Source organism: Eptatretus burgeri, chromosome 5, assembly GCF_056783735.1.
Source record: "Eptatretus burgeri isolate ZD-2024b chromosome 5, Ebu_testis_v1, whole genome shotgun sequence".
Taxonomy (NCBI): domain Eukaryota; kingdom Metazoa; phylum Chordata; class Myxini; order Myxiniformes; family Myxinidae; genus Eptatretus; species Eptatretus burgeri.
The window spans coordinates 82200614-82225674 of record NC_140965.1 but is presented as its reverse complement, the minus strand read 5'-3'; the positions used below and the strand labels follow the sequence as shown (position 1 = coordinate 82225674).

Genomic DNA, 25061 nt, shown 5'->3' with positions numbered 1-25061 from the left:
TTTGGGGTGATTCGTACTCATTCTGGTGTTCTTCCCAAAGGTAGTTTCAGTACTGCCGAAGCAATTTCTTGGAATGGGTTACACAGGGTGGTTTGCCATTGTCTTCCCAGCATTAGTTGGAGCAGGAATTTGGATTTTGTTCATGGTGCCGGCGATAGCTCACCTGCTCTTCGCGAACGACACCGTTTGATCTCTGACATCCACCAACTAATGCCGGCAGATGGGACGTCCAGTTTAACGTCCATCCGAAGGACAGCACACACGTAGATGAATCACCTTGCCAGTAAACCAACAGGATGGCAGTTTATAACTCGGTTGGGACTCAAACCCAAGTAAGACTGCTTAGAGGTGAGTGTGCTTATCTCTAGGCCATCCTATCAGCTTATTCGTAGTGATGATGTGCATAATTCACTCTGCCACACAGGTTGTTTAGCAAGAAATTGAAATTGTGGTGCTATGATTTGGTCGGCACCCCAGCAACCTCTCCTCGCCATCCCTATCCTCCGTTTGTGTACGTGATGGTCAGTTACCCAGCTAACAGATCTGATGAACGGTGCTAAACACAAAACAAAGTACTGTTACGAGGAAATGTAGATGGTATGAGGTGGGATGAATAGCTTTATCGTGTTAACAATATAGTATGGACCGTGTGATTGTGTAGGTTAGATTCCTCTTGTAACAGCTATTTGTATCGAGGCAAGTCATATTGCAAAACGTGCATTGAGGACTCTGTGGGTGTAAACTTTGAGACGGCATCCTAGAGAAAGGTTGTACCGTGTAAAACCTTCTGTTTTTAGGCAAGGCCAGGTGGAGGACTTGTGCATTTCAAATGCACCAAAAAGTGCTGAGCTCTTTAAAGAATATCAATATAGATTGCTTGACCAGCACACCACAAGTCATGGCGGTGAAGATGGCTGCGGTCTCCTGGAGAGGGCCAACAATTTTTTTTTTTAATTGGGGCTGCCCTATGGGGTGGGATGGCACGCCCACAGAAACAACAGTCAATAACGTGATCCACTGCTAAAAACGGTGGTCCCAGAGTTGACAAGGTCTGTGACCACACGGAGCACGTCAGTTGGAGTTAGATCTTTGGAGTGGCAACATCCCTCTCCCCATCGTCGTACCTCGCCCCATCGCCGTACCTCTCATCGCAATCCTCTTGCCCTTTGCCATGCCAGCCCTGTGAGCCAACAAACTGCATGCCATCAGCTTTGTTCCTGCTTCAAGTGCTCATGAATCTGGTGTTTGTTAGTGCCATTAGGGGGTTATAGTTATTCATCTCTTGAAAATAACATTGCGTGTTCTTTTCATTCCGAGTTGTCTATCAACCACCAGATCTGTGCCGTTATTTATTGATTGTCTTGTCCACCCTTATTCCCATATTTCATTACAATAAACCATTTTATTTGTAAAGGAACATCTTCCTAACTTCAAACACGAACTATAAATGTAGATTTATCTATCGTCTATATATAACTATGTCTATATATAACATCTTCCATACTTCAAACACAGTAACTATAAATGTAGATTTATCTATCGTCTATATATAACATCTTCCAAACTTCAAACACAGTAACAATAAATGTAGATTTATCTATCGTCTATATATAACTATGTCTATATATAACATCTTCCAAACTTCAAACACAGTAACTATAAATGTAGATTTATCTATTGTCTATATATAACTATGTCTTTATATAACATCTTCCAAACTTCAAACACAGTAACAATAAATGTAGATTTATCTATCGTCTATATATAACTATGTCTTTATATAACATCTTCCAAACTTCAAACACAGTAACTATAAATGTAGATTTATCTATCGTCTATATATAACTATGTCTTTATATAACATCTTCCAAACTTCAAACACAGTAACTATAAATGTAGATTTATCTATCGTCTATATATAACTATGTCTTTATATAACATCTTCCAAACTTCAAACACAGTAACTATAAATGTAGATTTATCTATCATCTATATATAACTATGTCTTTATATAACATCTTCCAAACTTCAAACACAGTAACTATAAATGTAGATTTATCTATCGTCTATATATAACTATGTCTATATATATAACATCTTCCAAACTTCAAACACAGTAACTATAAATGTAGATTTATCTATCGTCCATATTTAACTATGTCTATATATATATAACATCTTCCAAACTTCAAACACAGTAACTATAAATGTAGATTTATCTATCGTCTATATATAACTATGTCTTTATATAACATCTTCCAAACTTCAAACACAGTAACTATAAATGTACATTTATCTATCGTCTATATATAACTATGTCTTTATATAACATCTTCCAAACTTCAAACACAGTAACTATAAATGTAGATTTATCTATCGTCTATATATAACTATGTCTTTATATAACATCTTCCAAACTTCAAACACAGTAACTATAAATGTAGATTTATCTATCGTCTATATTTAACTATGTCTATATATATAACATCTTCCAAACTTCAAACACAGTAACTATAAATGTAGATTTATCTATCGTCTATATATAACTATGTCTTTATATAACATCTTCCAAACTTCAAACACAGTAACTATAAATGTAGATTTATCTATCATCTATATATAACTATGTCTTTATATAACATCTTCCAAACTTCAAACACAGTAACTATAAATGTAGATTTATCTATCGTCTATATTTAACTATGTCTATATATATAACATCTTCCAAACTTCAAACACAGTAACTATAAATGTAGATTTATCTATCGTCTATATATAACTATGTCTTTATATAACATCTTCCAAACTTCAAACACAGTAACTATAAATGTAGATTTATCTATCGTCTATATATAACTATGTCTTTATATAACATCTTCCAAACTTCAAACACAGTAACTATAAATGTAGATTTATCTATCGTCTATATTTAACTATGTCTATATATATATAACATCTTCCAAACTTCAAACACAGTAACTATAAATGTAGATTTATCTATCGTCTATATATAACTATGTCTTTATATAACATCTTCCAAACTTCAAACACAGTAGCTATAAATGTAGATTTATCTATCGTCTATATATAACTATGTCTTTATATAACATCTTCCAAACTTCAAACACAGTAACAATAAATGTAGATTTATCTATCGTCTATATTTAACTATGTCTATATATATAACATCTTCCAAACTTCAAACACAGTAACTATAAATGTAGATTTATCTATCGTCTATATTTAACTATGTCTATATATATAACATCTTCCAAACTTCAAACACAGTAACTATAAATGTAGATTTATCTATCGTCTATATATAACTATGTCTTTATATAACATCTTCCAAACTTCAAACACAGTAACTATAAATGTAGATTTATCTATCGTCTATATATAACTATGTCTTTATATAACATCTTCCAAACTTCAAACACAGTAACTATAAATGTAGATTTATCTATCGTCTATATATAACTATGTCTTTATATAACATCTTCCAAACTTCAAACACAGTAACTATAAATGTAGATTTATCTATCGTCTATATATAACTATGTCTTTATATAACATCTTCCAAACTTCAAACACAGTAACTATAAATGTAGATTTATCTATCGTCTATATATAAGTATGTCTTTATATAACATCTTCCAAACTTCAAACACAGTAACTATAAATGTAGATTTATCTATCGTCTATATATAACTATGTCTTTATATAACATCTTCCAAACTTCAAACACAGTAACAATAAATGTAGATTTATCTATCGTCTATATATAACATCTTCCAAACTTCAAACACAGTAACAATAAATGTAGATTTATCTATCGTCTATATATAACTATGTCTATATATAACATCTTCCAAACTTCAAACACAGTAACTATAAATGTAGATTTATATAACATCTTCCAAACTTCAAACACAGTAACTATAAATGTAGATTTATATATCGTCTATATATAACATCTTCCAAACTTCAAACACAGTAACAATAAATGTAGATTTATATATCGTCTATATATAACTATGTCTATATATAACATCTTCCAAACTTCAAACACAGTAACTATAAATGTAGATTTATATATCGTCTATATATAACTATGTCTATATATAACATCTTCCAAACTTCAAACACAGTAACTATAAATGTAGATTTATATATCGTCTATATATAACTACGATTTACACAGAAACACTGTTTCTATCCTTATTGGGAGTCTTCCACCCCCAGCGCAGATGGGCTGTGTTAACGGAGCCATCTGACGTGACAGTATGTTGATGAAAATGTTCATTTTATTACAGCTTGGTACTAATCCATAGTGCTGCTCTCATGAGTAACAGGGCTTTTGTTCACTGGTTCATTGTCTTTATTTGTCTCTTCACTCGAATTTCCAAAATTGACCTCCGTCATATTTATCCCATCATGAACACCACCTTCAGCAACATCGGTTTCATCGTCGCACTTTCCACTACAAAACAATTGGATGAGTTTTTTTGGACTGCCTCGCCAAGATTCCGAACCGAAATGACCCCATCTGATCATATGTGATGATATGGCATGCCAAGAGATAGACCCCCCCCCCCTTCTTCATTTCTATAAACTTGTTTAAATCAATGAAATGCATTGGAAATAGAAATAATATATACTGTACTTTAAAAATCATTTTTCAATGGAGATTTGAGTTTTGAGTTTTCAAATGAATACTTGTTGTTTAAATATAACATTCTGATTTGACATTTTTCCAAGACAATAAACACCCACTCCCTTCAGGAGCATTGGCAAGTCCCCCTCCACCCTCACGTGGTGTGGGTGTGGGGGTTGTGCCCATGACCTGACCCTGGGTACCACCAAGACATGAAAAATTTTGTGGAGATTTGCCCAGCCCTGTTTTTTTTCTCTCCCTCGCGCTATCTCCCTCGCGCACACACCTTATTTATTGTAGGATGATTGTATGCATTATATAGATTGCAGTCGATTTGAAAATGGTGCATTTTTGGCTAAGCCCATCGATGTCTTCTGTCAACCCAGTTAGTTTGTTGCACCGTTCAACTTTGGGTGGAGCTAAGATGGATGGAGTTGCGTTTAAGTTCAGCTTGTTCATCTCACAGTTAATAACTCCAGGCCACCAAAAAGCAGGATTTCCCATCGTAAAGACTGAGCAACTGGTGTGTGGCTAATGGAATACTGTCACAAAATTGCATGAGATATTTTTGATGCTTAACCACAGCGATGTTGTTCATTGAGTGATAATCACATCAATCATATGGATCTTAAAGCACCAAAGCCCAGGTACAGTACTGATTGTTGTCGGTGTAAAGTAAGGCTCCTGTTGTGACGTCTATGTACCGATCCTCATCAGATGCCACGGGTTTGGTTGGATTACTGCCAGTTCCTGATGGAACAGTGCAAAGTTACACGTACCCGGCGTACGCTGGATCGTGCGCTCCGTGCTCTACCCGTCACACAGCACTCCAGGATCTGGCCTCTCTACCTCAAGTTTGTCCGCAGTCACCCGCTTCCAGAGACTGCTGTACGGGTATACCGCCGGCACCTCAAGGCAAGTTTCATGTACCAAGAAGCTGTTTTGACGATGCCGATGTATGAGGTCCAACATTCTTGGTTTGAGGGACTTTCTTTATTTTTCCTTTTTTGAGATTAATTGAATCATGGACATGAGATTGTCGTTTTGATTTCAAGGAAGGGATTAACTGACAAAATTCCAGATGTTCACATGTCTAAAGCCAGTTTGTTGCTTAAAAAAAAACAAAAACATTTTTTGAGACTTTCTCATTATTGACAAATGCTTGAGATCAATTTTCGATGTTCTCTTGTGACTGAAATGATCTTCTGAACAAATTTCTCTGAAGCTTTTCTGCCACATTACCGCTTGGGATCTCTCCATTATTGTCAACATGATGCGTGATGATGACGTTGCGATGTCAATCGTGTCCTTCGATGGACCATGGAATTTGGTGCAGCAGAACAACCGTTCACTTGTGATGCAAAAGGGCAGCACTAGAGACATTTAAGTCGGCTATTCTTATGTGCTTGCACTCATGGGACATTGACATTGTGTAAAGCCATCTTGTGGTGTTGATGTCCTGGCCGTATGCCAAATCCTCTGTATGTGTTGATTTAAGGCTTTAATTATCCCATGACATTTGTTTTCTCAATAAGAGTGAGGCTTATGGAAGAGCAAGGTTGAACTGACAGTGGGGTAGCAGGGCAACAATTGTATACAACCAGCGATGGAGTAAACAAACAGGAAAGGAAGAGAGGGGAGGTGAGGAAAGGTTTATTGGGAGATTTCAAAGGTAATGGCTCAGGATGGGGGATGACACGAGTGATGGTGTACTGCCTGCTTGAAGCCCTGGAGAAAAGAGTGGGAAAGAACAGTCCCTGGAAGGTGTGGTTCCATCGATCGGAGGAGTGAAGAACAAAGGAGTTGAGGTGCGTAGTCAGCCTGAATTTTGGAAGTTTAACCACGAGTGGGTTACTTAAAAAAAAAAAAAAACAACATGCATCCTGGAGTAGATGGGGAGGGTCGTAGGACTAGGAGAGCAGAGGGATGAATGTTGGAGAAGAGGAGGTGAAAAGAGAGACCACCGACCTGCCTGCGAGGTGACAGCCACAGACCTTGTGCTTCAGCCTCCTCGTGGAAGATTCCAATAATGTTGTGAGCATTATGTAGTTTGGATCTTTCTCTGCTATTGATTCAGTTTATGGATAAGAGTTGCTTTTTACCAGGTTTTCTTTTTTGATTTGCTTCCGCATCAATATCTGATTTATAACGTGATCTGCAGCTCTCGCCAGAGAATGCTGAGGAATACATCGATTACTTGGTGTCCATAGACCGTCTCGACGAAGCTGCACTCCGTCTTGCTGCCATTGTAAATAACGACCGCTTTGTCTCCAAGAAGGGGAAGTCCAATCACCAGGTGAGTTTATGTTTCCGTATAAGAGCAGGACCAGGTTCATAACAACAAACTAGGGTGTTGGACACCCTGTATTTATTCACTATCTTCTCAGTTAATCACTTCCTTAAATTTAAAATATGGTTATTTCTTTTTATGTTTTGATTCTTTAATCCCAAGTTCAGCTGTATGGGCTGGTGTTGTTAAACAAGCTTGCCTTAGAGATCACACGCGATGTTTTACAAATGAATTATTTATTGGAGGTGAATATCCTAGAATAATACAAGCACAAACTTGGTTGGAGTGAAGACGTTCTGGCTTTTTCATTAAAATGTTTCCCACGTGGTCAAAATTACTTGTCAGCACAAAAATGTAAAACTTGGGAGCAGTGTTTTGTAGGTTGGGGATGGGGAAGTAAGGGGGGGCACTGTTAACATGAAAGTAAAGCTCTACAGTATCATTCTTCTCATATTTCATCAGGGTGGTGTAGATGTAGCACACTTTTAAGTTTTCCAGTTGGGGTTTGATTTCCAATGCAACTATATGCTGTTGAACTGGTGCTTCACAACCAAAGTGTTGCTTCACACAGTGTGCTGAACAGAAACGGATCAAGATTTTTTTTTTTCAGCCCTGGGCACAAAAAAAAAAAATTGAGACCCGAAACATCGTCCAAAAAACCCGAATACATCAAAATGCATGAATAATAGACTCCATTAGATATGTCCAAATTCAAGTTGCTTATCATTGCAAGTGCAGAGTCAGCAAGGGTTGCACCCGAATGACTCGAGCGTGTCAAATCCAATAAATCGCTCAACAACTTTTTTCCTTCCGAATTGACAAATCTGAACATGAAAGTCAGCTGATCAACATGTGATAAATCTGGTGTTTAATCTATATCAACTGAAAACTATTTGGCTTGTTGAAGTTATAAAGCTGTTGGTTTTTTTAATTTTAATTTCTGCCTCATCAAACCGATGAATTCTTCACAAGTAGTCGATGGCAAATAAAAAGTACTGCCTTTACCCATCTGTCCAAATTTAGCAACGTGATCTGCAAAAAGGGATCAAATTGAGCAATCGGCTCCAAAATCCCAAAATAGTTGCCATTATTTGGTGAACCGAGCAGCTCATCGTGGCCACGGAAAGCGAGGCCACGCTCACTTAAGAATTTAATATCGGCGACAATACGCTTAAGAACATCTCTCCAGTATTGACACTGCCTGAAACTGCCGAGCGAGAGCTGCATCAAATGTACCCATTATCTTTGCACGCTGTACCCTTGCCAGCGTACAACTTCGGTGATGCAAGCTTTTCTTGTGTTCAGAAATGTGTTCGGGATGTTTCCAATCGTTGACTCCTTCGCTGAAGGCGTGCGTTTTGGTTGATGTAAGTTTTCAGGCAAAATGGTAAACATTTCCAGTGGAGGGAGAGTAAATAAGCCAGATATGAGAAACAGCTTCACCGTTGTGCAGTCACCAAGAATCTTCAGTCACCATACTCGTCTTCGTTCCAATCACCTGAGCTGAAGCAGGGAATTTGTTGTTTATATTTTCACAAGCAGACGAACCCTCAGCAATCCAAAAACTCCTGAAACTTTCATCAATCTTATCCCATAATGCAGGATCACTGATAAATTCACCTGCTTGCGCTGTGTTTGCCTCGGCATCGGCAATATCACTCGGCTCTGGCTTATCAGTGCAAGTACATAGTCAGCTCGACTGTTTCCCGCAACAAGTTCTGATCTGGTGCTTTCTCCTCTTGTTGAAGGCCAGTGACATGTTCCATATTGCCAGCAGAGCCATGTCTGCCAAACCGGAAGCTGTGTCACCATCGTCTGTCATTTGTCTTTCTCCTTGAAGTGTTTGTTTATTGTTGGGATCGTTTTTAACAGAGCAACTCCTTTCACCTCCTTTGCTTGCTTCACCTTTCTCTTTGAGCTCCCACTTAACTACCGCCGATGCCGATCCATTTTTTTTTTTCAACCGCCTGTGAATTGTAACGGAAACTGCCACCTGACCGATGACGTTGCAAGTCATTTACTCATTTTCATATTGGAACGCGAGTTTGTAAAATGTTCTTTTTTGCCTTTGGACATGATTGTTTCATCTTAATTTATATGTTACTAAAAAAAAAAAATAAATTAGCGTTTGGTAGTTTTTGAACGGTCCCATGTTCGGGTTAAACAATCCGTGAGCGTGTGACGAAACAACTCGTTCTGATATAACCGTGGCAGATGTTTACGTGGATAAAAGGTGTCAATGTGCGTTTCCCAATCACGCTGTTCATCTTTTAATCACGCTTTAAATGTGTTTCCCAATCGGCCCAGAACCTGATTTTGTCGACGGTTGTGACTCGTGACCACAGTGTGGTGATTTTTATTGTATAATCATTGTATTATCAAGTGTTGTCTGGTTTCGCACCTCCGAGACTCAAGGGTCACGCAGCGCTCGAGCGCAGAGAACCCCACAACAGTATAAAGCCAAAACCAACACTGAAACACCTTGAACGTGAATTTAAAACTGAAAACGTAATATTGTAGTGGTGAATCTGGTATAGAGCATTTTACCAGTAAATGTATTTTTCCCCACGGGGCCCTCATTAAGCTCAGGGCCCTGGGCATAGGCTCTGCGTGCCCATGTGTTAATCTGCCCCAGAAGCTGAATATCCCATCTGCTGGCATTCTAGATGTAAAGATCCCACGGTGTCTGGTGAAAAGTCGTTATCGCTGGCAGCCTGAACAATTCACAAATTCCGACCACCTTCAGTTACATAAGACCAGGCCAGCAGGTTTGTGAAAGACTTGAGCTAAAATCTTTCCCCGGATGACTCCAAAAGAAGGTGGGAATAATCGGGGTGGTGGTGGTGGTGGTGGTGGTGGTGGTGGTAGTAGTAGTAGTAGTAGTCGTCCCTTTTGGTTTGTATCCCTTCCTCGTCAACCTAAAACTTGCATTGTTACATCGTGCTGTTATATAATTGTATGTCCCTTTGATCTGAGGGCTATAAATAGAAATTTGTCCAACGTCACAACTCATCCCATCATGCATGTCTGCATTTGAATTTTATAACTGCAAAATTGTTTCATCATTCTTAACCTAGACTGTTACTGCCCCCAGCCGCGCGATATCGAAGTAGTCGCTTCTTGTTTTTATTTTTCTTTAACTTCAGCTTTGGCACGAGCTGTGCGAATTGATTTCCAAAAACCCAGACAAGGTGAAGTCTTTGGACGTCGGCGCCATTATCCGGGGTGGACTGACGCGCTTCACGGATCAGCTCGGCCAACTGTGGTGCTCGCTCGCCAATTACTACATCCACAGCGGACACTTTGAGAAGGTCTTCTTCCTGTAACTTTTCTGTGAAACTTCATTGAGTCTGTAAATCTCTTGTTCAGCAATCTTGCAAGCTTCCTTTCTTTATAATTTTGGGTAGAAGAGTGGAATGGAGTATCCAAAGGAATTTGATGCTGGGATATCAAGTTCACAACCTATCAACTGTGTTTTTCCCATTATATGGTTGTGTAATGCCATTAAGTGATCACTGTGCTTCCTGACAGGCCCGGGATGTGTATGAGGAGGCAATCCAGACTGTGACAACAGTACGAGACTTCTCTCATGTGTTTGACGCATATGCCCAGTGTGAGGAAAACCTGATCGGCGCTCGCATAGAGTCCACCGCCGAGCTCGGTCCAACTGAAGAAGGTGGAGATGTTTCCAAGTTTTGTAATATTGACTTCTTTTTAATTTGTACCCATAAACTGAGCTCGCTTGAGTATTTGGTGACCTCAATTATTCAAAGGTACATTTCCAGGACGAGGTCAGAGCCAAGGAAATGTATTGCTTTGTAAGCCTGAGCAACTGCCAGTTAACCTTTCATAAGACCCTCAAATTAAGGTCAAGCTCCTCTTTTTCAGACGACGTGGACCTGGAGTTGCGTCTGGCACGGTTTGAGCTGTTGATGGACCGACGCCCGCTCCTGCTCAACAGTGTTCTGCTTCGACAGAACCCTCACAATGTGCACGAATGGCACCGGCGTGTGCAACTGTATGAAGGACATCCCAGAGAGGTGCACAGAGTCCAATATGTGGATTTCACCTGCCCCTGCTTAGTTTCTATCTACAAGGACTTGTCGTTCTAGTTTTCTCACATTGATTTCAACCTTTTCTGTTCCATGTTTGATGCACACTAGATCATCAACACCTTCACAGAGGCTGTGCAGACAGTCAACCCTGCCAAGGCCACGGGAAAACCACACACCCTGTGGGTTGCTTTCGCCAAGTTTTATGAAGCTAATGACCAGTTGGATGATGTAAGTTTTCAGATTTCCAGGGAATTGGCTTTCTGGGAGTATTTTAAGATACGTGTGCTGTTTGTTTTATGTTGCAAACTCTCACATTGCCCCGTACTATTTGGAGCTTCCTGCGAGTCTTCTTTTAGAGTTGTTGGTAATTTTGTGACTTCCATGGGTAACGGTCAGATTTGCTTACAAAAAAAATTCTGTACAATCTCACTGGGATGCATACGATAACACAGGCACGAACCATCTTTGAGAAGGCCACCAAAGTGAACCTGCGTGCTGTAGACGACCTCGCTGCCGTGTGCTGCCAGTATGCCGAAATGGAGCTTCGGCACGAGAGCTACGACACTGCTTTGCGTCTCCTTCGGGTAGAGTCCTGTTTTGTTGGCCTTGAACTCGAGTTGGGGGTTCGAATGTAACTGGAAATTCTGATTGTCACTTTTACTTGGTAAAGATTCTCTGGTATTCAAGACTGTATCTGTGGAGTGGTGTTTGATTATTTCTCGGACCTCTTTTGGCCCCTTTCCTTTCCTTCCAATCTCAGCGAGCCACAGCCATGCCAGCACGCAAAGCAGATTACTTTGATCCCTCGGAGACCGTCCAGGCACGGTTGTACAAGTCGCTAAAAGTTTGGTCCATGCTGGCAGATCTCGAGGAGAGTCTGGGAACCTTCAAGGTTTGTCCATTTGTATGTGGTTATATGTGTGCTATCCTTGAGTGTTGTTTGTTTGAGTATTGCGTGGTAGCCTACTCGTCAGGACGTTGGTCTGGCATTCCAGAGGTCATTGGTTTTAAATCTGCTTGAAGCAAGCAGTATGATGTATTTCAATTCTGTTTCTGCAAACCAAGGTCGTCTCTCACAAGGAATCCCAGAAAACACTGTTAAGATACTTTGGTCATATAATTTGCAAAGAGCTGAGAATGGTGTCGGCTGGAGCGCACACTTGGAGTTGGTGAGGTAATGATGTTGGTCGTAGAGTCGCAACCATTTCTGATGCGGTCTTCCAGGGGTACTCTTGGATCATATTTTCTGGTCACTTGCTGAACGTGTGAAGCCCATTGTATAATTACATTATCATTATTTTCATTGTTTTCCTCATTTTGAGATTAGACTGCTCTTTCCTTCCGTGGTTTCGGGAGGACAACCTGAAACGAGCAAATTTGAATCGGAGAGGAAGTTGAGATTTCGAGGTTATAGAAACTGTGTTGGCATGAGCACTGTGTAGTTCATCTGTTGGAGGAGCTAAAGATCATGTGGGACAGGTTGTCTGCAATTAACTTGATCTCTCGGTTTGGTCTGTGCAGTCCACCAAGGCTGTGTACGATCGTATTATCGACCTCCGCATCACCACGCCGCAGATAATCATCAACTACGCCATGTTTCTCGAGGAGCACAACTACTTCGAGGAGAGCTTCAAGGTATCGGTGAATCCAGCACCTTGAGAAATGTGGTGTGGACCTCCGCTTGCCGAGCTGACACGACCATTCCTGGCAGGCGTACGAGCGGGGTGTGGCGCTGTTCCGTTGGCCCAACGTGTTTGACATTTGGAACACGTACCTGGTGAAGTTTATCGAGCGCTATGGGGGCAAGAAACTGGAGCGTGCACGGGATCTGTTTGAGCAGGCCCTGGATGGGTGTCCACCAAAGTTTGCCAAAAGTGAGCACGTCCGCTGTCTGGAGGTCTTCAACTAAAAATTGTCAGTAAACCTTGTGCAATTTCACAAAGCTCTATCGGCAATTGTCTTTTTCTGTAAAGTTGAATGTTTTTTTTATTCCTCATTATCCCCACCACCAAAGGTTGACAGAGTTTGTTTTCACCCCTATCTGTCTGTGAGTGGGACATGTCAAAAAGTTTTATGGATGGATTCGGACGAAACTTGGTGGACAGATTGGGTGTTTTTAAAGGGACGAGCGCGATGGGGGATTCTATTTTGGTGAAGATCTGGATCTGGATACAAGATCTTTTAGAAAATATTATTTCTTTTTAAATGCTCCTTCACCATTCGAAGATGAGGCCCAAAAACGATAGTTAGCACGATATCTCAAAACATTGTGGATGGATTATGACAAAACTTGGTTGTATGAGTTGGTCGGTGACAATAACAAGGCGATGAAATTTTGTTTCAGGTACAGACCCAGGTCTAGCCTATCGGTGGGATACAAAATGTAAAGTGTTCAGCCTGGTGGAGATATGTGCTCTATGGATTACCGTTTTAGTTCAGTCATGTTTTATAAAAGGAAAAAAAATCCTTTTCGATACAGAATGGTTTTCCATTTGGAAAGCCGTCCATGTGAGTCAGATGGTTTGGTGCTCTTCTCATGCTTATGGTATACGAGCAGAGCCCACCCATCGCTTCACTGACGGACCAATCGGTCGTCCCGTTTGCAAAAAATTGCTATATTGGTCACTTTGCGGACGCAAAACGGCCTCTGAGGCTGTGGCCACATAGCCCATGTTACTTCGCTCACAAAGTTGTATATATATATACACCCTGAGTTTGGAGTTTGTCGTTTCCATCTCCTCTCCCAACCCCTCACCTCAGCTGCACATCCCTTGCTATGAGAAATGTTTGCCTGTCATGATGTCCCTGGCTCCCTCTGGTCATTACGGTTCCCACTTTGACAGGCCACTCCGTTTTGGGTGAGAAGGAAATGAAGACAAATTTACCAGTGCATTGAGTGCTTTAACCCCTCCCCCGTCCACGCCCTCTCCACGTCCTCACGTCCCACTCCACCTCCTCCTCCCTCCCTCCCTCCCTCCCCCACCTTTTGCCCTCCATTCGTCCTGATGTCTCTTCCCGCTAGGAATGTTTCACACACGATGACAGGCTTTGACGGGCTCCTCCGTTTTTGTTTTTTTTTGGGGGGGGGGGGAAGGAAGGAAGACAAATTTACCTGTGTGGAGTGCTTTAACCTCAGTATTGCTCAGGTAAAAAAGGGAATTGTAATGCTCTCTGCTACCACCAGCAGGTGGTGCAACACAGTAAACATTTATACAAATAATTTATGCCCCTCCCCCCACCCTCGCGTGAGGCCCCAGCCACATAGCCTGTGTTACCACACACACACACACACACACACACACACACACACACACACACACACACACACACACACACACACACACACACACACACACGTATTTGCAGCCCGAGTTTGGAGTTTGTAACTTAAAATATGTGGCCGTGCATAAGGAACAAAGCCAGAGATGTGTATGTGTGTCTGTGTATATATCTTCTTCTTCTTCTTCTTCTTGTTCTTGTTCTTGTTCTTGTTCTTGTTCTTGTTCTTTCATCCATTATGATCCACATAGAGATTTTGCACATGTTTTACGCCGGATGCCCTTCCTGACGCAACCCTGGTCGCCTCTTACGACACAGGGATATGGTACACCTATTTTAACCCGGGTATACACCGGCCCAGTACACTGGTACTCATTTTGCCAACCTCGGAAGGATGACAGGCTGAGTCAACCCCCTGGTGTATTAATTCAGTGGCCCAACGGGGCTTGAACTCAGGACCTCTTGGATCCCAAGCCGCTGCCCTAACCACTGCGCCAACACCAGGCATGTGTGTGTGCATGTGCGTGCGTGTGCGCACACACACACACACACACACACACACACACACACACACACACACACACACACACACACACACACACACACACGTATTTGCAGCCCGAGTTTGGAGTTTGTAACTTAAAATATGTGGCCGTGCATAAGGAACAAAGCCAGAGATGTGTATGTGTGTCTGTGTATATATCTTCTTCTTCTTCTTGTTCTTGTTCTTGTTCTTGTTCTTGTTCTTGTTCTTTCATCCATTATGATCCACATAGAGATTTTGCACATGTTTTACGCCGGATGCCCTTCCTGACGCAACCCTGGTCGCCTCTTACGACACAGGGATATGGTACACCTATTTTAACCCGGGTATACACCGGCCCAGTACACTGGTACTCATTTTGCCAACCTCGGAAGGATGACAGGCTGAGTCAACCCCCTGGTGTATTAATTCAGTGGCCCAACGGGGCTTGAACTCAGGACCTCTTGGATCCCAAGCCGCTGCCCTAACCACTGCGCCAACACCAGGCATGTGTGTGTGCATGTGCGTGCGTGTGCGCACACACACACACACACACACACACACACACACACACACACACACACACACACACACACACACACACACACACACACACACACACACACACACACACACACACACACACACACACACACACACACACACACACACACACACACACACACACACACACCATCCCTTGCTTCAACATGAGTTGCTGGAGTCATGACCACAGCAACTCAGGATTGAGGTGGTTTACATGATTAATACAAGCTAATGTGTGCTCATTAATATTATTAATTTGTATGTGCGCACAAGTAGAGTGAGCATTTTTTGCTTTTCCTCTATTCCCATTGTTGGGTTTGATCTCGGAGAAACGACTCGAGTCTGTTGAAACTCACCAAGATTGTTGCTTTGTCTGTGTACTCATGCTGGTGGAGATCTCCCAATGAGATCATCCATTGTTCAGTGCGACCTGGTCAACGTAGTAAAGGCTTAACCAAGCTGATCCTGGCACGACTTGCTGGGTCGATGCGAGCAGTTTTGTCTCGCACTCGACTGAATGTGCACAAAGAGTTCAGGTGTCTGGTAACCGAGTTGTTTTTAAAGGTAAAAACTGTCGATGGTGTTCAGAAGCGTTGTTGCATTTGTGTGTCCGCTTTGAGGCGGTGGCAGACCGCTCAGGTTTTGTTGGCCAACGTTGTGATGGCACAAAGCACCAGCTTGAAATGAGTTAAGGTTTTTATTATATCGACTCAAAAGGGTACTAATGGGAGCTGCTGCTGCTTTTTTTTTAATTTTTTTTTTGTCTACCTGCTGTCCACCGTCATCAATCAACTCAGACATATTCCTGTTGTACGCCAAGCTGGAGGAGGAACACGGGCTGGCACGTCATGCCATGGCGGTGTACGATCGTGCAACATGTGCTGTCGAATCCGGGGAACGTTACGACATGTTCAACATCTACCTGCGCCGCGCTGCCGAGATATACGGGGTTACATATACACGTGCCATCTATCAGAAGGCGGTTGAGGTGGGGAATGTTATGCTGATTGATGATTGTGGTTTATTTAAAACAGCTCTTCACTTTATTCAGAGAACGTTTATCTACACGCATGAAAGGCGATGTTGAAATGCGCAGCTTTAGAAAAATAACTGTCAATTTCTACTTCATGATGTTTCGCCGTCAGAGTTAAACTTATTAAATTGGATCCATTGTCGACTGACTATGTCGGCACTTCAGATGCTGCCGGACAATCAGGCACGGGACATGTGTATCCGGTTCGCGGATATGGAATGCAAGCTCGGCGAGATCGATCGTGCCCGTGCAATCTACTCGTACTGCTCACAGATGTCTGACCCTCGTGTGAGTGTGCACAAGATGGCCGGTTCAATGGCGTTTGAATTTGAGGGAGAATTGTGATTATATGATGTTATTATTGCTATCATTTTAACCCCAGTTCGAATTGTCGTGTCTCAGACTGCTTTTGATATATACCGGATGTTGTCCTTGTGATCGTGTGACGTGCAGGTGACTGTGAGCTTTTGGCAGACGTGGAAGGAGTTTGAGATCAAGCACGGTAATGAGGACACTGTACGAGAAATGTTGCGAATCAAGCGCAGTGTACAGGCCACGTACAACACTCAAGTGAACTTCATGACAGCACAGATGCTTGCTGTCTCTGGTTCTGCTGCACCGGGCACGGGTGAGACTACGATGAAGTTTGGCCAGCGTGGGCTACTTTTTACATTGAGACTCGTGGAAGAAGGAAACGACAACGGGTTACTAGTTGAGAAATTGACAGTGGGGTAAAGGGGAACCAGCAGACAACTCAACACACCACATTATAAAACAATTGGAATGGGCTAATTACTGAAGACGCGATGTGAAAGCAGGCAGCAGTCTTTGTGGGACAGGGTGGAAATAGCATGAGAAAAGATTGGATAAATCCAAATTGAAAGCTCCACACAAAAAATGTTGATGCCACATTTGCATTGTCAGATGGTCTCGTGAGAGGGGAGTCCCTTTATTGTAGGCCCTATATTCCATAGACCAAATGCTGCCTGAAAGTAAAAAAAAAGAAGTGTGAAATGAATTGATGCCATTTCATCCACACGTTATGAATTTAATGCTGAACAAGTGGATGTAATGGTCCTTTTCACCCCAACATTTGCCCTCGGTCACCTTGCATCTGATTAGAAGTCTGCCAACATCAATGCATTACATAATAAAGTTAACAAAAACTTATCCCCCTTAACTACAGACCGGTCAGCTTGCTTCCAATCATCAGCAAGGTCATGGAATCCATCATCACAGATGATACGAAATCATTCCTTTTCTCCAACAACCTCATCTCAGATCACCAATTTGGATTCAGACCAGGTCATTCCACGTTGGACATGCTGCTTCGACTCACCCAACAACAACAAAAACAACAATGTATGGAGGCCCTCAATGTCAGACATATCTCGGGCTGTTTGCTGCAGTTTGGTATCCTGTGTTGCTCTCCAAAAACTCTACCCATGGCATCCAAGGTCAACTCCACACATGGCTTACTGACTTACTCTACTCTTGAAGCCAATGTGTGGCTCTCAACGGAATCCTTTCATCTCCTCTCCCTGCCAAGGCTGGAGTGCCCCAAGGCAGTGTTCTGGGCCCAGTCCTATTCGTGATCTTCATCAATGATTCATCTGACTCTTTATCTATTTGCTGATGACTCCACCCTCTGCTGTGTATTCCTCATCCTTCAGACAGACAGGCTGCAGCCTCTTCCCTCTCTTCAGACCTTGAGAAAAATCACAAGCTGCTCAAATATTATATCTTAAAGGGAAAGGGAGCCTCGTGAGTGGAGAAGGCCAACAGGCCGACCACTTGCCTCATGGTTGCTGCAGGTTGATTGGCATCTCAAGGAGATGTGGATGGGCCAGGCATCTGCCTGGGGGGATGGCCAGACGGAGGCCCCTGGAGTATCGGCGGAAAGTGGATGCAGCGACGCGCTGCTCTGGCACATGCTCCCATACCTGACCTACTCAAACACTTGGAATATGTCTTTCAATCCTGACAAATGTCACACGCTCACGATTTCTCTCCGAAAGGATTGTCTGAATCATCCCCTTGAGGAAGTTCAGTCATTCAAACTCCTCGATCTCACGATCAGCCATGATCTTTCTTGGACAAACCACATTTCAAAGTTGGCCTCCAAAGCCAGGCACAGACTGGGCATCCTTTGTCATACAAAGTCCTTCCTTGGCACTCCTGAACTCCATTCCACCGACAAGGCTTTCATTCGCAGCTTGATGGAGTACTGTTCTCCACTTTGGGCTGGCTCCCCTGCTTCACATCTCGCTCAGTTTGATGCCGTGGAAACTAAGGCCATTAACATTACTGAAATCTCCCGTGATGAAGACGAGTCCATGGGTCTATTGCTCCGCCATCGCAAACAGGTTGGTGGTCTCTCTTTCTTCTACCGCCTCCTTTTGGTCTTGCACCCTCTGCTCTTTGTCTGCCCTCCAGGTTTCTGCATGGCTCACAATGTCCACCATCAACCCCTTTCTGGTGGAGCTACCTAAATCCAGGATCACTTCACATATGCGCTGCTCTGGCGCATGCTCCCATACCTGACCTGACTGTTCACCTCCATTCATTTATTCCCCCCCCCCCCACCTGTGGAACCACTTCCACATTCTCTTCAATCTCATTCTTCCCTCCAGGTCTTCAAGACACCTGTTCAACGCCATCTCAGATCGTCCCCAATCCAAAACCATGATCTTTTCTACCCTCGTTACCCCCACCACAATCCCTACCCCTTCCAATTTTCCCTCCTGAGTTTCTTTCTGTATCCATCTTGTCCACCCCATGCATCCTACCTGCCCCCGATTCCTTCCCACACCCATTGTTGGTCCAGGTTTGCCTCCATCTTAGCCCTTGGCCCTGCTGCTGCTGCTGTTTCCCCCGTCTCGCTACTATTCTTTTTATTCTGTTGTGTTCTGATCTGTTTAGTCTTCTACTACAAGCGCTTCCTCGAGCCTCTACTATGTACAAAAAATCAAAACCTCAAAAACCGGACCATATTCACCTTCATTACATTTATCTTCATTTTTTGAGGTTTGATCCTCTTTTACATTGCGTATACAGTATTCACTTTTTAACCCCATCATTTTTGAATGCCACATCTGCCAATCTGTAGGCCTCAAAACTGGTTCAATACAAAGTTTGTGAGTTATTTATTTTCTCCGTCTCCACTGATAATACATTTGGTGTTGATTGGTAAATTCATGTTTGCATGTTATGTATGCAGTCTCCGATTTGGCACCTGGACGCACCGACGAAATGCGGATGCTCGAACAAAAAGCACAGAGACTCGCAGGAGAGGCCGAAAAAGACAAGCCCAAGGAGAAGATCCTTTTTGTCAGGTAGGTGTTTGTTCATAATGGAAGGTGTTGTTGGATTGAGTGAACAGATATTTATGTAAAAAAAAACATGTCAGAGTGGGGAAGACCCATGATTGAAAACTGAAGGCATCGACTTGTGCAACTGCCCAGGAAGCAAGGCTCAGGTCTGACATTGACCTCTGAGTGGTCTTCATTCAGGACCGTGTGTGCATAATGTGTCGGGTGCTCAGTATTCTCCCAAGGGGGGGAAAGCATCATGGGACTGCAAAAGGCAGATTGCAAGACCTGACATTTTAATAATTCTCTTACATGTGACACTGAATGTGGGTGGTTATTGTTGTATAATAATTAAGAATTGCACCAATGTGGACAGGCAGCTTCATTCAGTGGTGGTCTTTTAAGTTTTGAAATCTCACAATGACCTTTCTAGATAGGTGAGGGAGGTGATGATCATGCATCAAGTTGAAGTTACTTGTGTGTGAAACTGAAAGAAACCTCATGTTTCTGATTCTCCTTCCACAACTACTTAAAGGATTTGGGTCATTGCTCAAAACTAACACCGTCTCTACCCAGCTACCAGCACATGTACATGGGTGACCATTCACCCCCCACAAGACCCACATACAGGACACCTGAGTTGCTTATGATGGTGGAACAAAGCATTCGTCGGGCCGTGGTCATGCAGCATCATGTCCGTGCTGCAGTAATATAACTGACTAGCAAAAGTACCCCTCCCCATTGATGGGAAAAGCTCGCCATGGTGGTGGCAAGAATAACAGAAGATGACAGTCAGACTTGTCTGGGGGAATTTAATCCATCCTGTTGCACTCAACTTCACCGGCCACTTTTTGTGGGTACTCCCACCCTCAGGAGTACACCATCGAAAGAATTTGCGTCCGCTCTCTCCTGCATATGCAGCCCAAATAACTTCTGGCCTATGACCGTGCATAACCCAGCACACCACAAATCCCTTTCTCCCATGCTGAACGTGGAGATTTAACAATGCATAGTTTATGATGAAAGAAAGGTATATTGAAATAAATAAAGACGCAAAAATGAGGCAGAGGTCCTTTATACATTGTCCAGTTTATATGGTTCACCAGAGACCCGGGCTCGATCCCTGATCTGGGCGCGTAATTTTCCCACATACATATTAATTGCGAGTCCCGTTCATGTATATAAACTAGTGGGCCGGTTCGTCCGATGGACCAAATTTTCATTGGTCTTCACACCCTTATTGCATACCCACCTACAATGGTTATGCATTATGCTCTGATTACTTGAGCATTAGCTTGCCTTTCACCAAGCCCAGATGTGCTTCGGTCCTTGGGAACTTTTGGGTCTTTAAGCTCGAAGCAGTCTCAAGGATCAAAAGTACATTCAATAATGTGTAATTAATGAATGTCCATACATAAGACAAAAAGTGTGACACAACCTCATCCATTTACAGGAAGATATAGTAAGAAGAAAGATATATATATAACAACAGATGTTGTTGTTCGTCTTCTCCCGTTAGGAGTCACCACAGCGGATCATCCGTTATGATCCGCATACTGATTTGGCACAGGTTTTACGCCAGATGCCCTTCCTGACGCAACTCTGGTCGTCTCTTACGACACAGCGATAAGGATTGGGTTTCACCATGATTCCAGGCTGCCCTACACCCTCTCATAGCGTGGCCCACCACAGAGCGCCCGTCCTCAAGTGATCCTCCAACCCAAGCCTCTGAGTAGCTGGATTACAGGCGCACGCCACTACGCCCGGTGATATATAACAACAGATATCTATATATATTTCTAAAACTCATCTTGTATGTATGTTCCTGAAATACAGCCAAAACGGTACACGATAGCGCAAAAATTTTAGGGCCCCCTTACTCACCATTCTCCTGCGGTGTGCAATATCAAGTTTTGTTCAAATCGGGCAACAAAAAAAAGTATTTCAAAAATCAATTCCCGATTCATTCAAGTACTCTTCTGGAGTATTTGATCAATGCAAACAACCTCAGCGGTATAGTTCGCTGGAGCTATCTTTTTTTTTTGAAATTATTTTTTTCATCAACCGCTGTCGCAACGGGAACCCAACGGGTTCACGGGTTGTCTAGTGTTCAACAAAAATTGAGAGTGATGGAGGAAGAGGTTTGCTATACACAACCCAGTTTAGAGGTGAGCCTGATAGTTGGGGAAATAACCATAGAATATGCCAGTCATGTAGTTTCCTGGGGAAATTAAATCCCTCCTGCAGGGTTCAAGTTCTTCCTCCTTTGGGTGGCTCTCCTCCTGTGGGTGGGAATATGCTTCTCAGTTTACCTTGGGTGGGCAATGTGAAACCACATTTTTGGTTCCATTATACCATCAAAGGTGGTGCTATCCCAACCAACTGCAACAGTGAGGAAGTATACCCTATCATTTTTCTTGGGGGTGGAAGGAGCTGCTAAAATCTGATGAGAACAACATATTACCTCTGTGACAAAGTTGGTCCAAATCCATGCAGAGGTGGTGTATCTGCAAAACAGACAACAAACATTTGTTGTAGATTTATCAATGGATATAAAATCCCTTATAAATCGTCAATTGAATGTAAAAACAAAACCTACCAATCTGTGGTGAATATGTGACCAGCGTTTTCATCTTCACCAACATTTCCATTATTGCCATCTTTGTGTGAATCGCTCACATAAGGCTCAAAATGATACAGCTCCCAAATTCCCCCAGAAGCATTTCCATCACTAATCGTCTCCACTAGTTTCTTAACCCCATTGATCATTTTCAGCATTCTGAGAACCTTTAGTGTTGGTATCAGAATCCAAGATCAACCTGCAGTTTCCCTAAGTGAGCCACCATTTGGATAAAGGTGGGTTGAGTCTGACCACTAGTGAAAAAAAGACACTTTTGGTCTCCCTCCTTAAATTACTGATTTTCAATGGTTTTTCAGAAAAACAAACAACACAAACTTGCATTTGTGTTCCTTTTAAGGAGAGTAGTTCCTTGGGAAAAAAATCAAAACAAACAAACAAACAAAAAGGTAGGTATTGACTTTTTTATTGCTCAGGCTTCATTTGATGCAGAGATAGGAATGCATAACTTTTTGGATGGCAAGGCCTTAAAGAAAAGCACCCTGCTTTCAACTTCTCTGGAGTGAAAATCCATTCTTGAACAATCAGCAAGCCTGTGTTGTCAGACCAAACTCAATTCCATCAACAAATATGAACTAATGCTTGATAATTATAATTTTACTTCGTTTTGGACAGCGAGGCATCCTGTGTGATTGTGTACAGGGGAGACACAACGCAGAACGAACTGGAACAGCTGACACAACAACAGGCAAACCCCGACGAAATCAATATCGATTCTGATGATGGAGGCTCAGACAAGGAACCAGACGGTAAGACACTCAACCCACCTTACTCTCCCCTCCTCCCCCTCACATTGAAGTCAGTCAGAGCCCAAAGTTGTGCAAGCATTTGGGAGAGAGAAAGCTGGAACTGGTTCTCCTGTTTTGTGCTTTGCAGAAGTGCAGCTTGAGCAGAAGACTGTGCCAACGGAAGTTTTTGGTGGGCTCAAACAGGACTGAAGCAGCATCCGCTTGTACTCTGCATTGCATAAGTGTAACTTCCTGTCGATCCTCCCGCTTTGGTACAAACCTTCATCAAGTTTAAACCCATCCTTTTTACAGCCACCATGGTCAGTGGTGAAAACGTGACAAGCCAGTGTTTCCATGCTTTTATTAGCAGAAGTTTAAAATGTTGATTTATCACATCTCCCTTTTCATATACTCATTTCTACAAGCAGGCCTGATCCATATAAGGCTTTTCCTTTTGCCTATGTACAGTCAGATATTGGTAATAAAACTGCAATTTCTACATCCTTGTGCGAAGCTACAGTTTAAATATTATCCAATACAAAAAAAACATGCATTCATAATTTTCCTGTTACACCATGTACACAGAGAGCGTTTAGCAGTTTAAACTGTGGTCCCCAACTCTATCTCAAACAGAAGCTTACAGGAAGACTCATCACGTGACACTGGGAAATACTCGATGGCTGTAACTGCAAAAATTAATTGGGCATACCATGTAAATAAACTATGATAAATACAAAAATGTTGTGCCTCAAAGCACAATTTATGGGAATGAAAATACACCCAAGATTACATGGGAAGGGAAGGGACAACAAGCAGCACCCATGTTGCTTCCCGATTGGACGAGCACTTCACACTACATGGGCTTGGATTGGAACAATCGGATGGTAACCAGCCCTGTTGTGTTAAAAGTTCCCTGTATTGACCTTCATTTCCCGTTGGACCGTAAGTACTGTGGGAACTTCCCTACTAGCCCCCTCCAGAATGCATATAACAAAAAAAGTGTGAAATCTTTACCTGGGTTACGATTTTAAAGACCAACTCAGTGTTGAATACAGTACAGTATTAGTGTTAGTCGGTGCAACACTGGCTGAGAGCTCGGTAAAAGGGAATGGTTTCTGTAAGTACCAAAAAAGTTCATTCAATACAAGTGTTCAGCACCTTGTTCCAAGCGCTGCATTCAGTAGTTTCCTTGTGTAGTGCATTTTAAACTCAAAGGAATCCATGAAGCAACAGGCCCAATATCCTGTTGCCATAGAGCTTAATTTGTTCTGAATTGTGCAAAACAATACAAACGAACATTTACAGTTTTCATCGTTGTGGCTTGACTTCCAGCACAGCACCATATTCTCCCCAAGTCTCCCTCCCCCACTTTCCCACAATTAATCCAAGCAAAACCCTGCAGTAAGCTCCACATACCCGCATCGTTACCCATAAAACATTCATCGGCAAGGCTGGGGGAAAGAGCTGAAATAGTTGGGGATTAAAACACCCAAGGGGTAGATATGGCTGGCAGCACGAAGTCGAAGGAGAAAGCAGAAACTGGCATTTGCTCAGCTTCCATGCTAGGTTTTAGGTGGTCCAGATTTCCGTGGGGTTGAGGTGTTTGTCGGCATGGACATACGCCGTGGTTGCCACAGGTGGTTGTAGATAGTAAGCGCATCCATACCGACGGAGACGCTGCGTGCGGGTACTGCTGTAAACTGCTTGCGGCTGGAGCTGTACTTGTAGAGTCCATCAATCATGTCAGGGGTGATGGTCTTTGGGCCGACGCCAGAGAGACGATATATGGATTCTGATTCAGGAAGAAATGAGTACAGCGCACGATACTGGCAACCAACATCACGGAAGAGGATGAGGAAGTGGTTCGCATCACAGGCATCAAGGACCTGCAAGGAGATTGGTCCAGGAGCACAAGCAGAAAAGTGGAAACGGTAATATACAACTAATGAAGACAGACAGACAACTGTGAACAAAGAATAAATATAAAATTGGAGGGGGCAA

At 42.5% G+C, this 25061-nt stretch overlaps 2 protein-coding genes across 6 annotated transcripts in view; one reads left to right on the top strand and one right to left on the bottom strand.

The window, feature by feature from the left end:
• The window catches only part of XAB2 (XPA binding protein 2), a 26201-nt gene extending 2642 nt beyond the window's left edge, over positions 1 to 23559 (top strand). For 3 of the 4 annotated variants that reach the window (XM_085882653.1, XM_085882654.1, XM_085882651.1), the window contains 16 exons: positions 5375 to 5572; positions 6819 to 6953; positions 10094 to 10258; positions 10479 to 10623; positions 10836 to 10987; positions 11111 to 11230; positions 11455 to 11586; positions 11763 to 11894; positions 12524 to 12637; positions 12714 to 12876; positions 16148 to 16338; positions 16549 to 16671; positions 16837 to 17011; positions 19604 to 19718; positions 22975 to 23081; positions 23209 to 23559. In XM_085882653.1, coding sequence (XP_085738779.1) covers positions 5375 to 5572; positions 6819 to 6953; positions 10094 to 10258; positions 10479 to 10623; positions 10836 to 10987; positions 11111 to 11230; positions 11455 to 11586; positions 11763 to 11894; positions 12524 to 12637; positions 12714 to 12876; positions 16148 to 16338; positions 16549 to 16671; positions 16837 to 17011; positions 19604 to 19718; positions 22975 to 23081; positions 23209 to 23270 — 2229 coding nt within the window. In that variant the 3' untranslated portion in view covers positions 23271 to 23559. The remainder of the gene's footprint in view (positions 1 to 5374; positions 5573 to 6818; positions 6954 to 10093; positions 10259 to 10478; positions 10624 to 10835; positions 10988 to 11110; positions 11231 to 11454; positions 11587 to 11762; positions 11895 to 12523; positions 12638 to 12713; positions 12877 to 16147; positions 16339 to 16548; positions 16672 to 16836; positions 17012 to 19603; positions 19719 to 22974; positions 23082 to 23208) is intronic. The other variant, XM_085882652.1, reaches the window with a different exon arrangement.
• LOC147026831 (calmodulin-regulated spectrin-associated protein 2-like) overlaps positions 22972 to 25061 on the bottom strand; it is a 47052-nt gene continuing 44962 nt past the window's right edge. For both annotated transcript variants that reach the window (XM_085882649.1, XM_085882650.1), the window contains exon 15: positions 22972 to 24946. In XM_085882649.1, coding sequence (XP_085738775.1) covers positions 24623 to 24946 — 324 coding nt within the window. In that variant the 3' untranslated portion in view covers positions 22972 to 24622. The remainder of the gene's footprint in view (positions 24947 to 25061) is intronic.